General features: G+C 41.3%; 1 protein-coding gene across 2 annotated transcripts in view; it reads left to right on the top strand.

The window, feature by feature from the left end:
- Positions 1-15,385, top strand: part of LOC102943959 (transmembrane protein 132B) — a 358,631-nt gene that overhangs the window by 290,449 nt on the left and 52,797 nt on the right. For both annotated transcript variants that reach the window (XM_037878834.2, XM_043529414.1), the window contains one exon: positions 10,376-10,519. In XM_037878834.2, coding sequence (XP_037734762.1) covers positions 10,376-10,519 — 144 coding nt within the window. The remainder of the gene's footprint in view (positions 1-10,375; positions 10,520-15,385) is intronic.

The following is a 15,385-nucleotide window of genomic DNA, read 5'->3' as shown; positions in this document are numbered from 1 at the left end:
GGCTCCCCGGGCCAAGGGGAGGGAGGGAAGGGGTGGTGGGGAGCTGCCGCAAGGTGGGGAGGCGGGGAGCGCAAGGTGGCAGTTTCACCTAGGGCGCGAAACCTCCTTGCACCGGCCCTGATCCAGTGTCTTTATTAAAACCATGATGTTTAGTGTCTAGCAAAGTTATGCATCTACGCTCCCAAGCTCATCTTTTGCAAGTGTTGTCAGGTTTCCTTTGAAGACGAGGACTGAGAGGTCAGAAATGCAGTGATCATCCTGTGAAAAGTGTTCGCCCACAGTTGATAGGGTGTTTTTGTTTCTTATCATTTTTCAGTGTGAGTTCATTTGAGAGCTCAGTGATTGTCTGGTTTCACCCACATAGTTGTATTTGGAGCATTTAGTGCACTGGCTGAGGTACACCCCATGTTGATAGGCATGTGTCAGACCTATGGATCTTGAAAGGTGTGTTGTGGGGAGTAATGATCATTGTAGCAGTGGAGATTTGTCTGCAGGTTTTGCACCTGTTCTCATAGCAGAGTCCGGGGCCCGCTTTGATTTGTTTATGCTAAACAATCTGTTCCACTCTGTATTTAGCTGTGACACTCTTTGCACCTTTCCCAGACTGGAAGAAGAGCTCTGTGTGGCTTGAAAGCTTGTATCTTTCACCAACAGAAGTTGCTCTGATAAAAGAGATTAACCTCACCATGTCTCTCTAATATCTAATCTCTCTAATATCCAGGGACTAATATGACTACAACAACCCTGCAAGCATCCCTAGTGAGAGACAGTCCCAATCTCTGAAGAGCTTGCAGTCTGACATCCTGATACTGCAACAATTTAGAGTTACTTTAAAAAATATATATTCTATAATCTCATTTCCAAATAATGTTATTAAGAACTGACTTTTTTTCTTCACAATTTATATGCTAAGGATATGATCATTCCGTTTCCGAACACAAAAGAATTGCATCCGTTACTAAAGACAGTTTAATTATAAAAACATTACTAATCATATATTTTTTATGGAAGAGGGCTTGTGATTGAGGTAGATTTGGGAGATCTAAGGATATAGTTCCATATCTAGAGAGAGACTATGGCTCTGTTCTAAGATTCTTGGCTGTATTATCAGCATCAGATTCATTCTCTGATATTTTGAGGTATTCTGACACGCAAGATGCAGGGCATGAACTCACCCTCTTCTCCTCCTCAGCATTTTCAGGACTGTAGAAAATCCAGTTTCCTTTGTAGTCTTCAGGGGCCTGATTCTCCCTGTGCGCTTTGGGCAGTCATTTACACCTGTGCAAAAGTGCGTGTAAAATGCTACCCTTCTGATTTGTCCCTGTTTTACACTCTCTGTGCTCAGGTGTCAGTGAATCACTTGGAGATTGCAGTCAGGTTGACCATGACCTCGAGGGGTGGGAAGTCTCTGAGCAGTTGGAAATCTGAGCTGAGAGAGAGAGAGAGAGAGAGCAAATGTGCCAACAGCTATTTGCTAATGCCACTTTGCAGCTTTCTCTCTGAAGAAATGAACGGAACCAAAAAAGCCTTCACAAGTATGGAACTGAATCACATAATTCTTTTTTAAAAAAAATGTGATACCTGAAGAAACATGGATAAAACCTTCCTAGTGTTACTTATAAGAGTGAACAGAGGTTAGCTGTGTTTTTGTGCCAGTGAATGGTGAAAGTGACAGTGAACTACTGTCTTACTACAGGCATGGAACTATAAATAGCTCCATTTCTCTTCTCGGAGAGCCTTTCAGAAATGCTGTTCAAAGCAAAGATATAAGAGGAGTGAGAAACAACGAGGAGTCTGAAAATTTCTGTCCCTTTTAACGTCAAGTTCTCAACCTGTCGATTCTTCCTTTTGAAACCAGGGCTGCTGAGGGCTATTAGACTGAAGAGAGCTACTGGTTGTGTGCTATTTAAAGATTTCGGGCTGGGGTTGGGGTTGGTACATACTCCTCCAGTGGGAGATGTCACGTCTTCCAAAGTGAAGCATGCTAAACTGACCTAAGGCCACTTTACTTCTGAATGAGAGTGTCCTCACAGGAGCTTAATCGCTTTAACACATCCACTTTCAGTTTTCATTAACTGTCCAAGTGTCCCCATGTAGGCCAGAGAGAGGGCCTCCTAGAACCCCAGGGAGCATAAGGGGGAGGGTAGACACTGCATCATCCTCCATGAAATGATAGCCTCCGTTCTCTTCTATTTCCATCCAGCTCCACCATCAACTGAGGGAGGGAGACAGCAGGGAAATGACCCTGCTGCCTCCCTGACTGTCTGCTCTCTTGCTAGATGCTAGCTTTTGCCCCATTGTCTGCTTCGTATGTCCCTCAGCACCAGGCCCCTATTAGACAGGGAGAGGAGGCTTCTGCTTGTGTATTGTATTGAAATGATGGTAGATATACATTGGCTGGGCTATGGCTATGCTATTCATTCACATTTTGAAGGGCAGCATTTGTATTTGCATGAGTCATATGGCTTCACTGGATCAAGTCGCTAACGCATTTGGAGCACCCAGCAAAAGAGCTAAATCTGTGGTGACACTTGTCGGCCAGCATCTCTCATCTGAGGACCTCAGAGCACTTTGCGGAACTTCACAATACCCCTCACAAATACCTCCCCAAGTAGATCTTATTGTATATCTATTTTGTGGGTGGCTTATCAAGGTCAGCTAGTAAGGGAGAAGCAGAACAGGGGATAGGTAGATCTATCTCCCAGGAGTCCTGATTGCATGATATACATTGTCCACATCCCTGAGCAGTGTTCTCTCATGGCTACAGCAAGCATGTGCAATGTATGTATTTGAGTATTCTCCTATAACATTAAAGCAGCCGTTATTACAGAAGGATATGGATTTCTGCCCAGGTAGCAGTCATGACAGATGCTGATTACCCAGATGAGCAGTAAAATCATATGATAATGCAACCCTATATTTCGATTAGTGCTGGCTTTACTTTTCAAGCCAGTAAATTACCAACTCTCGCATTATAGCAATGATATAGTATTCTCTCCATCTCACGCAGTAAGACACGGCTGGCTGAGAAACATTCAAAAGAAATGATTCAAAATGGTCATTGCATTTTTTTATCTTCTTTTTGGTTGGACATGCTTTCTTAAACCAGTAGAGCTCAAGGTCCCTGGGCAAAATTGCAAATGGTAGCCAGAAATTCAAACCCATAACTCCTCTTATAAAGCCAGATGGGATCACTGTCATTATCTACTCTGACCTCCTGTGCGCAGGCGCTGGCTTCTAATTTTCCCCGAGGGGTGCTCAACCCCCGCTCAGCCCCTGTCCTTCTCCCAAACCCCTGCCCTGCCTCTTCCTGCCCCCGCTCCAACCACATCCCTGCGCACACTCCACTCCTTTCCCCAGGGCCCCACCCCACCTATTCCTGCCCCCGCGCCACCCCACCTCTTCCCTGACCCGTTCTGCCCCTTCCGGCAAGCGCATCCCATCCCCGTTCCCTCTCCCTGCCAGCGCCTCCTGCACGCTGCTGAACAGCTGTTCTGCGGCATGCAGGAGGTGCCAGGAGGGAGAGGGAACAGTTGATTGGTGAGGGCCACAGGTGGGTGGAAGTGGGGGGGGGAGGGGAGCTTGGCTAAGCACCCGCTAATTTTTTTCCCTGGGTGCTCCAGCCCTGGAGCACCCACGGAGTCGGTGCCTATGCTCCTGTATAACATAGGCCATAGGACTTCCCTGAATGAATTCCCATTTGAACTGGAGTATATCTTATCATAAACTGCTGTGAAAAGTTATTTCTTTACCCAGGAAAGATATAAACCTTCCTGCTTCTGGTTTTTAAGACAATCTCTAACTATTAGGGATAAGGAGAAGGCTTCCCTGGAGAGAGATTATTCCATATCAGCCTAATATAAGACTTCTTGTGAGACTTCCCTAATGTGAGACTTCCCTGGAGAGAGATTATTCCATATCAGCCTAATGTGAGACTCTGAAACGTGATGGCCACCGATGGAGACAGGATACTGGACTAGATGGATCGTGGAACTGAACCAGTATGGCAATCCAAGTGTTCCTTCACAGAAAAGATTGATATATACTGCTTTGCCTTCTTGGGGTTTCTGAAATTGTTATTTAATTGACATTTCAAAAAGAATTTATCGTGCAAGGGTGTGAATTTGGGCCCCGATGCTACGATCCACAGCCTGTAGGCAGACTGCAGCAACTGGATGGAGTCGCGTGGGAGAGGAGCATCAGGTCCACGATTATCATAAGCTAAGTAGCACTGTGTTACCATAAATGTCCAACATGACAATAGTTTTACTATCGTGAGAGCACTCCCTATGTGTTTTATAAAGATTACCAGTCATTTACTACTACATACAGCTGGCATAAATTTACCAGATGACTGCTCAGATACTATGCTAGATAATTAAGCATGCTTTAAATACCTACCTAGAGAGATAATTCTCAAAGTTTTGCCATATATACTCCATGCAGAATAGGCAATTTCAAAGTAAGAGATGCAACTTTGTCAAAGGCCTGCTTCAAAAATTATTATTGATCCCCTGCTGGGTTCCTCTACAGTGCAGTCTATTAAAGCTCCCAATAAAGTATCCAAACCTTATTGTCAGATTGGTTGGAATATCCCTTTATGGTTATTAATTCAGATTACCTACTCTAGGTAGTGGGGGAAGATGCTGAGAAAAGATAAGGAACAGCAAAAAAATTATTCAGAGAGTGTGTGCATAAATAGAGATGAGAGATTCTAGCTCCAGCTACCTTTTGTTCTCTGACATGCGGTCAGTGTTGTAAAAGGAGAACCATCTTTTCACGCGTCCTCTATTGCATGGGACACAGAATGGCATTGAAGCACAAACCCAGAGACCTCCGTGGGTTTTTCTAACATGTGGTTTGCCAAAAGCAGACAGGTGACAAGCTTTCTCCTGCTTTGAGAACTTCTCATCCTTTTATTGTCACAACCTTGAGTTTACATTTTGGAACACAAGTGTCAAGATGTTTAACGCAGCTGGCTTTGTGAATAAAGTCTGTTGGGACATTATGGGCTGAAGCAAAACAGTACAAGCCTGTTCTCAGGAAAGGTCTCTGGAACAGCAGAGGATACTGGTGTTTAGCTAAAACACAGAGGACTGTTTGACAGGTTGCAATTACTCCTGCCACGTGCATCAGGCTGCTTTCTGAACCTCCACTTAATGGGGTGCAGATTGGCTATTACGAGGTTTTTTTTAAAAAAATGGCATCTTGCTCAGGTCACATATGTGATGTTGTTTATGCTGCTAATCAGGGTTCACCTTTGGCTGCAGGATTTGCTTATCATTCCTGGATAAACCTCAAAAAATCACCAAATTTCTTTCTTTCTTTTTTTTTTTAATGACATTACAGGAGCAAGTTTATAAAAAGAATAGCAAACATCAGAAATCTCAGCTTTGACCTCCATGAATTTCACGATACAATTGCCATTCTAGCTGACACCTCTGAGATCCTAGCACACGCTGTGTATAGTACACAGGTTAAGGAATCAGTTTCCTCCAATATATGTTTTGTTAGGAGATAAGACAGTAAATAAAATTTCGTTTTGGAATCTATGAACAAACATGTTTGCTGATATGTGTTTGTGTGAGATCAAGTGTTATAGTAGTGCACTCTATAATATACATCTAGAATAATATTGAATTAGGCTTATATGTGCTGCATAAGGGCCACGAAAAGAATCTGCGATTAAGAACTTCTTTCTCTTCTATAGGTTAATCTGCCTTAACTTTGTCTGCAGGATGTGTCCTCCTGCCTCTTCTTCCTTGGGAATCCCAATATGAATTAAATCTATTATGCAGGAAGACAAAAGTGATAAAGGATGACCTTTAACTTTGGCATGATAGCCTGCAGTATTTGTGATTTACCATCTGTCATAGTTGATCATTCTTAATAATGATACAATTTATAAAATGTTCACGAGGAAACAGCTGGAGCCTGAGAAAGGGTAGAGGGGCAGGGATATGACCTTCTAGTGACATGAATGAATGTTGGGGGCGGGGGGCAGGGCATACAGATCCTTCTGGGCCTGATTCTGCCCCCCATGTATGTAGAGAATTGTACGTGACTGCATAAGTAGTCTCAGTGGAATCAACAGAATTATGCATGAATTAAGGTACTGCGCAAGGTGACTAAAGATAGCTAAATTTGTAATTTAAGATCTTGCAGTCCCTTCCCATGCAGAACCCCTGTTGGTTTCAGTCATGGGCACGTGAGGACAGCAGGATCAGGCTCCCAAGTATGACCAGTGAATAATCAGATATTGCCCAAGCTCACTGCTCTTCTACTGGCATTAAAGTGTGAGACTGACCACTTGGCATAAGGCAGAGTCAATGGAGTGTAACTGGATTAATTTAGGGAAAAAACCCTTCAAAGAACAATGAGCACTTATGGAAGATTGTAAATGTTCCCTAATGTTTAATAAACACATAATCTCAGTTGTACGTTCTCACCCTTGGGTGAGAAAGTGGCAGATTTTACCTGTGAGTCACAACAGATATGCGGTAGTGGAAAATATAAATAGCTTTCCACCAAGTGGGGTTCATTAATATATATTTGAATCCTATAACACCATTCAGCTATGAGGGAAAAGTACACCAGAATTGTTTTGGATTATAATAATTTTAGCAAATCATCTAATTTATATATTAAGCTAGCTTAATAGTCTTACATTGCCTTGCTCTTTGATCTGAAGCAAACGGTGGTGAATAGTTTATCTAATGAGGTTAAAAAAACCCACGTCACAACCTGCCTTGTAATTTCTAAGAGGTGCCATTATGGGACTGGAGAATGGGTTCCAAAAGATTAGTTCCAATGTTACAAACTTCTTTTCACGAGATACACACAGGGGGAAAAATAAAAATAATAAAGGAATGCAATTCTGCAGACAAATGTGTCATCTCCATGCCTTCTTCACTAAAGACAATCATTTCAACTAAATGCCAAAAGGCATTTAGCTGTAACATTTGTCAGCAGAACAGGGCTGGCTTTAAGTTTCCCTCCTGATTTACAATTGAGTGTTTTTATTAGATTTACTGTACTGCCACACGTTTTGTTAACCTCTAAGAAATAAGCCAGCCTGTACATTAATCATTAGGATTGATATTCATCCTCGTGTACAGGGCCAGCAGAAGGTCCTCTGCATTACTTAAGCAACGCAGTGCAGATAGGGGTAGGATGTTTGCAGAATGGCTGCTCACGGATACTTGTGGGGAAGAAAAATGCTCTTGTGGTTAAGGTGTTGGACTTGGGACTAAGGAGACTAAGAGTTCAATTTCTGGCTTTGGAATAGGCCTTGTCTACACTGGCGGTGATGTGTAGGGTATGTATAGCTATCCGACACAGCGTAGCACCAGATGAACCGCTACGCTGATCTGTTGGCCAAGAACCTCCACCACAGGTGAGGGAAGCAAGTCTCGGCCCGGCGGAGCCCCTTGGCCAGGCTATGACCATGTGTTTCAGGGGAAGACACCGCGCTATGCAGCATAGCTATTTAAAGCCTAATTATTTGGGCTTTTCATACCACTCTTGTGGGCTTCATAGAGGGGGGTTCATTAATATCCACGGCAGTCATTCCTCAATAATCCCTACTCTCGGTAACGCACACACCATGTTAATAGGGAACGTTGGCAATCACAGCTTTATCATGACTCTTGACAAGTCTCCCATTCATATTTCCCCACTCCCCAGTTTGTCCAAAGCAATGAGTTGTAAACATTTACAGTAGATGCACATAGGGTTTATTCATATTCAAATAAAGCCATTATCCTGGCCTGGAGTTTTGGTAGTTTTCTACTCTTCCTCTAGAGTATTTCTCTCAGTAGTGCCATCTGATCAGGTTTAGGTTTTAATTAAACAGCTGTCATTTGCTTCCTAGTTCTGTTGCGACCTGATGTTGTATTAAATTTTAATTTAGCCTAGGCTGGATAAGAAGTAGATTCCTTCAGACAACAAAGAAACACTATTAGCAGGTTACAGTTGTAATTAAGAAAAGCTCTGCTGAAGTGCTAATGCATTCAGGTACAGAGAAGGAATTAGAGATAAACACTTATGTAATTATTATTCAGGGATAGAGCAGGCCATATGAATATGCAGCTCCCACATGAGTTAATAGAATTCCATTTTTGTATGCTATCTATACTTTTTTTAAAAAAAGCCTCAGTTTACAGAAGCCAGACACGGGTGTTTACCATTTCACATCTGGGACGTTTTAGTCTCGGTGGTTAAGATCCTCAGCTGGTGAAGCTTGGCATAGTTTCATCAGCTTCAGTGGAGTTCTGCCAGTTTATGCCAGCTGACCTGTAAATCAATGTTATTACCCTTCTGTAGATTTCAGGCACTGTCAGTAATAATCACTATAGACATGTTAAATTCAGGAAATGGTTCGTCTCTAACAAGCCCTACTACAAAGATATAAAAGACACCTACTTGAGTCTCTCTGAAATGTTGTTACTTGACAAAGATCCATTTTAAAAAATATATAATATATATATCTTATGGACAGGCAATTAGTTCAGTTCAGACTTCACACTCTTTCTCACAGAGGAAATACATTTTTGGAGTCTGAAAATAGTTAACTCGTAAAAAGGTCTTAACACAGTCTATTGTAGTTGCACAACACTGGATCCAAGCATCTGAGATATTGATTTTATATTATAACTTTTCCTCCCAGTGAAGTTTATTTTTGTGATGCAGCAACTGCTAATCAGCACGGCGAGTTTCTCAACATGCTGAGAGGAACACAGGGCAACACTTTATGTCAAGATCAAGATAAAAGTATTTCAGAACATCCAAAAATAAACTAGTGATGTGTCAATTCTTAGACCTATTCTCTTGTCCTCAGCTTCCCAGTTCAGATGAGGTGTACAAAAGGAATAACAAGCCTTTTGTAACCTTTGCATTAACCTTCAGTAGTGCCAAAGATGATGTCAATGTAGCTGATAATCACCAATTGGTTTTTAAAATGAAGCTTGTTGGGCCCAATTCTCCTCTCGCTTACACTGGTGTAAAGCAGGAACAACTGCTGGTTACTGGTATAATAACTGGTGCAAAACTGACATAGGTGAGATCAGCCGGGCCCATATAAGCCTTTGAAGTCAACGGGAGTCTTTTCATTAACTTTGATGGGCTTTGGATCAGGCCCTGAGTGGAGAGTTATGTGGTTCATATTCCCCTCCCCACCGGAAAGAGTTCTCAAAAGTAGGATTATTCAGCTGTACTTGTTAATTATGTCCCTTGTGGGACGTATTTTTCTACCTGATCCTTTGAAGAAAAAAGTCCTTTATGGAAGAATGACTTGGAAAATGGCATTGTGATAAAATGGTCCAGGTGAAATGCAACTTATCACAGGGGCATCACCTCACCATTATGTATGGGTCCTAGGATATATTACATATATACACACACAAGCATATTACTGTGTGTGTATATGTATAATGTCTGACTGTATATGGTTTGCAGGTTGCTCACCAATGGTTTTGGCATGGATGAAGTAGCCTGAATTTGATCCTATATGTCTTCTGCAATCTACATTTTTTTCTCCACAAGGTGATACATTTCGGTTCTCATTCTTGCTCAATCTGTAGTCCTTGTAAGGACTTTGCAGGGTTTTTGTTTTGTTTTTTTCACTTCTGCTTCTGTCATCTATTTCTTTTACTCATGCTGTCCCTCCCTACTTGATGACAGCTGGTTATAAATGAGACTGATCAACATAAATGAACATTAAACAGTCATTTACTGCACAAAACATCTGGTTTATGCCTTACCTAATGGAGAACAAAGAATGTAAATATGGCTTCATGGCCAGTACAATGTCTCCAGGTGGGATTTTGATGGGGAAAGGTTTTAAAATTTGCATTTGGCATTCTGTTGTTTTTGGTGCCACATCTCTTTCTAATGTGACATGAAATGAAGGTTTCACTCAAGCCCCCAGAGAAGGAAACCACTTAACAGGCACGTCTTTTAAGGAGAATTTGGGAAACAATGGGGGCCGGGGGGGGGAGAGTCCTTTTATCGTAACACTTGGTATCCAAATCTACAACCACTGACATAACTTGGGAGGTAGGGATGGAAAGATTTGTGTAGCTCTATAAAGATTGTGACATATGACCCTGTCTTCTGCAAAGCATTAAGAAGAATGCAGAACAAACCTGATTTATTGCATCATGCTGGCGATATCTATTGGTGTATTAATAATTTGCTATTTTGTATCATCAAATTACTTTAGCAGTGCACCTAATTTTTAAAATTGCAAGTCAAGGATGAAGGTCAATAAGCATCATGACTAATTTCCGACAACACTGGAAATGTCTACATTCTGCCCGGTGGCCATGCTTCTTTAACATGCATCCCCTTTTTGTGCATGTGTGTGTATGTGTAGGATACAGAAGTCCTCAACACGGCCATTCTGACAGGGAAGATGGTATCTGTTCCGGTGAAAGTTGTTGCTGTGCACGAGGATGGTTCTGTGATTGATGTTTCAGAGTCCACTGAATGTAAATCAGCTGATGAAGACGTCATAAAGGTATGGTGGCTAAACTAAGGTGTGCAAAGTGGAGAGATGGAGCTTCCCCTTTGTGCCCCACCTCATCGTGCCCCTGAACAGAAGCCAACCACAATCTCTGTCCTTGTGCTTTCTGTGGCAGTTCAGGCCCTCAACTTTGCAGTCATGGAATCCCACCCAGAAAAGATCCAGTGTCAGTGTTCAAAAGGGCATCTGATTTCTGGAAGTTATGCAGGGAGAGCATGCCCCTTCTGTATTGTGGAACCCAGCAATGCCGGTGCTGCGTGTGTGCCTAGCAGAGAGGCTGGTGTGAATCCCTGGATTGTACAGCATGAATGCTTGAACACGGAGAGTGCAGGGCCCTCAGTGGTGCTGAACCACCAAAAGAGGGAGAATGGAATCATGGCCCTGCTTCTTTTTTTGCTTGCTAGCAGATCAATGCTGCTGAGGGGGAAGCACATGCTGTCTGGTGTTATACTTGGGAAGAATCAATCCGTCATTCAGGCACCCTTGTTGCCATGCAGTCCTTCTGCACCCATTATTACATAAATAGTAAGAGTTGCTAGGATTGATATATTACCAGGTTGCTAATACACTCCTGACCTTTTTGACCTTGTTTTTCCAGTCCAGAGCTTCTCCTAAGCAAAGACATTGCACTCTACCAAATTCCGAGGTGGCTTTGTGATGTGTATAAGAGTGACAATTAGACCAAGAGTGAAATTCCAGTACTATTGAAGTCAATGGCAACAGTCCAGTTGACTTCAGTGGGGCCAAGATTTCACCGCAAAGGACTTGAACTGAGTTCTCCAGAGATGAAAGACTACTTGCACTGATACATTATGCCACCTGGTACACAAGAAAGCAGATTTTTTTTTAAAAAAACTTCTTTATAGTAAGATCTATGACTTTTTAAACCACCTTGTCCCACCTACTGTAGCAAAAGCAGACTTTGCTTTCAAATGTAATAGGTTAAATTGGTTCCCTCTACATTAACACCAATCACTGGCGAGACAAAGGCATTGTAAATATGACCTTTTCAAGTCATTGATTGTATAACTTTGCCACTGTTGTTACCATATAAAACAAAGTCATACAAATTATTATTATGTAGACATAAGGGTAGAAAAGCATTTTAACTGGAATTGTGTGTCTGTTATGTCTGCTTTTTGTTGGTGGTGCATAAGCATCAGATCTGAGTAGGATTTATGTTACCTTTATCCTTACCTCTATGGAGTTTTCAAAGAGTAGTCTTGGAATGGTAGTTGTTTTTCTTTGTCTGAGTTGCATGGACACACCTGTTACAGAAGATAAGGCTCTACACTTACCTCCTCTGCAAACAGAGATCCTGTGACCCAGGAACTTTAATACTAACTACCTCTGAAGCCTTTGAGAAAGAACATTCCTTCTGGTCTTCTAGATAGTAATTGTGTCTTCTCTAAATACATTTCTAGATCTGACAGACCATGTTTATATGTTCTCTGTAGATTGCTATTTGAAGCACCAAAGTCCACGTCTTAGTATTTTAACTCATCATTGTAACCTTTTTTGTAGATAAGACCATAGAGGTCTTAGTAGATAGCACATACTTTGTCAGATAATTTTTCATGCTATCTTAGGAGAACAAGAAAATGTATATCGTCAACCTATTATTCATTTTGAAGTATATGTATATGGATTTTCACCGGATCCAAAAATTCACCCTCTCATCTTATTTAAAAAAAACTTGGAATGACTTCATTATCAGCCATTGCATCTGGTATGTGGTAACCAAACACATTTCAATTTATCTCCAAAGACAATAAAGGGGAGTGGGTTAAAGAACTTATTTTGTAACATTACTGGTGAAATTTTAGGGTATCTATTGTCAAATTAGAGAAGGTATTTGTAGAAGTGTTACTAGAAGAGGAGGTGTTTTCATCAGTATCTTGTAAGTCTTGATAAAAATCGCAAAAAAACCAAAAACCCCAAGACATACTTTGGCATGCTGCATTTTATGACGTGAGCAAATTCTCTTATGCCACGTGTGGACAAAAAGGAATTGTGCTGAAATGTGTACCGGACTCAACATGCACTTCAATTCAAATTCCATTCAAATTCTCTACATAAGGTAATTGATTAAAGAACTACAGTGATGTTCTATTGTCAGGTCTGGAAGGATCTGAACCAAATCATACCACGTATCAGAGGCGTAGCTGTGTTAGTCTGTATCCACAAAAACAGGCTTTGAGTCTTGAAGTCTGGAAATCATACTATATCACCCTCATCATCAAATTCAACACAGTATTTTATCCACAAACAATTTTTCCTGACTGCAGCTTCCTTAATTATGTTATCAGTTGAGGTTTTCATGTTCCCAGATCAATGCTAGCTGGCTTTGTGCACGTTTGTTCAGGTTTGCTTGTATTTTTTGTTTCACTCTAACCAGAAACTCCAACCCAACACCTAAGTTGGTGACAAAATCTATAGCCAGGCAACGTTTGCTTGCTTTTGGTTTTTTGGGGGGTGCACACTTAGCTCTCGTTTTCACGAACACAAATAATTTCTGAGTTATCTATCAGATACCAATTTACAGTACAGCTGCAGGGGGAGTTGATGGGGAGGGGTTATTTGTTGTGCATTTAAGTAAAATGTTTGTAAACTTTAATGGCCTGGTTCTCATTTGCAATGTGACTCCAGGTTTCACCACTCTGGCAGTGTAATTAAATTTGTGACCGCTTTCTGATCCAGTTGCATTGCCAAATGGGTGTAAATGGACCTTAGTGTAAATGAGACTCAGTCAGGCCTTATGTGTTTCTGTTTCCCAGTATATCCACTGAAATAAAATCACATTTCCTTTTTGCTTTCAACCCAATTTCTTTGAAGTCTTTACCAGAAGAAACATGAATGAATATCTCCACGTGTGACCAACTTGATTTTCAAAGGAGCACAGTCGCCCGCTATAAATTTCACTTTTATTTTTTTGCTATGTACCATGCTGCTGTTCTTATCTGATTAGTGGCTCTGTTCTTTATCACTTCACAATGAATTCAGGTTTCAGAGGGGTAGCCGTGTTAGTCTGTATCAGCAAAACCAACGAGGAGTCCTTGTGGCACCTTAGAGACTAACCAATTTATTTGGGCATAAGTTTTTGTGGACTATAAGCCACAAGGACTCCTTGTTGTTTTCACAGTGAATTGTTGCTCTTGTAAACTCAAGAACTGAGGGGTTTTTTTCACTTCAGAAAACCAGATACAGGTCTGTAACACAGAGCTTATGGACTTACCTTTTGTATTAGTAAAGTGTCTACTAGTTCTAGAATTTTCTGTGCTTAGAGACGATTGGATCACGTTAGACATAAAAAGGTCAGGAAAAAGACTTCCTCCCTAATAAAATTAACATCTGCAGCCTATAGGGAGGTGTTACATTTCAAAACACTGCCTGTTTAAAATCCAGTTAGTTCAAGCAGCAGACCTCCATATGGGTATGCTGTCAAAGCTGGGCATGAAGTTGTTCTGGTTCCTGAATTTAAAAGGTCCACTGGAGCCGGCAACTAAATAAGGCTTGACATGACCTCTAAGAAAAGAGACAAGCTTTCCAGTTGCAGTGGTGAATTTATACACTTTGTGAAAGCGAGGCTTCTGCCCTTTGACTGCTTTTCTTTTCTTTTTCCAAAATAGGTTTTATTCTCGGGCAGAATAAGAACTAAGGGCCTGATCCTAGGTTTATTCAAGTCAATGGGAGACTTTTCTATTGACTTGGCTAAGGTTTGGATCAGGCCTTAGAACAGTAGATCAAATCCAGCACCCTATATTATCCCATTTGCTTCAGAGACTGAACAGGGTGTAAATCGGTGCTTAATTTAGCCTGCTATGTGAAACTTTCTGGCATCAAATTGATAGATTGATAATTGATAGAAGAGACTCTCACCTGGGACCATGGGACCATGCATGCCCTTTGGCTATTAGAACAGGTAGACCATTATATTACTAATTATGTAATTAACCAAAGGCAAGAGGTCTGAATCTCATTTATGCTAAGGCCAATTTACCTCACCTTAGTCATGTAAAGGGGCCTAAAAGTGGGAGTAATTTTATTTTTTTGGATAATTACAACAAGCTCATAATGTATTTTACCCCAAATGATTGCTATGTTCTCTCCGCCTTAATTCCATCTGAATGTGGTTTTTAGCTGGGAATTTAGCAGGCTCGAACTCATGATTGTTAATGATCTGAGTTGGAATTTAGCACGGACACGGGCGGAGGGGTTCGCTATCTGTTTCAGAAAGAACATGTAGCTGCCCCCCTTGATAAGCACCTTTTGTAAAGTCCATATTGATTTCACTTCCAGACACATTTCCATGTGCCATACAAAGTTAAACCCTCTCATAAAAGTTGTCAATTGGGTTGGATGTAATTTACTAATTTTGTGCTTCTTTACACCATTAATTCCATCCTGTATTGTTCCGTCCTAATTGCAGAGATGTCATATTCTGTTGGCCAGAACCGAGAGCATTGCATTCTTAACCTTTTATGTCTCTTTGGTAGATTATAAGTTAGTAGATTGTTAATGAGACAATCCTTTTTGCTTATTTCTGTCTTTGCTCTGAATTACAGTGATGTAATTGCACTGAATTCAGTGAAACCACTCTGGATTTACACTGATGTAAATGAGCATAACCTGGCCATGTACTATTTATGTGTGTTACCAAGTATGTATACATTTATCTGATATTGTAACGAACAGTAAAGCTGGTGATTGACATAGATTGAAACATGACGGGGGGGAAGGAGAAACCTCATAGGAGAGAAGGGGGATCACACATACTCCGCCCCTCCCCTGCTAGCCTGTCCTTAAGGCCTACCGCAAGATAAGGAATACATCTGGGAATGAGCTTTTCTGGAACAGGAA

The sequence above is a fragment of the Chelonia mydas genome, chromosome 15 (genome assembly GCF_015237465.2).
Source record: "Chelonia mydas isolate rCheMyd1 chromosome 15, rCheMyd1.pri.v2, whole genome shotgun sequence".
Classification (NCBI taxonomy): domain Eukaryota; kingdom Metazoa; phylum Chordata; order Testudines; family Cheloniidae; genus Chelonia; species Chelonia mydas.
This window is presented reverse-complemented; position numbering and strand designations above follow the sequence as displayed.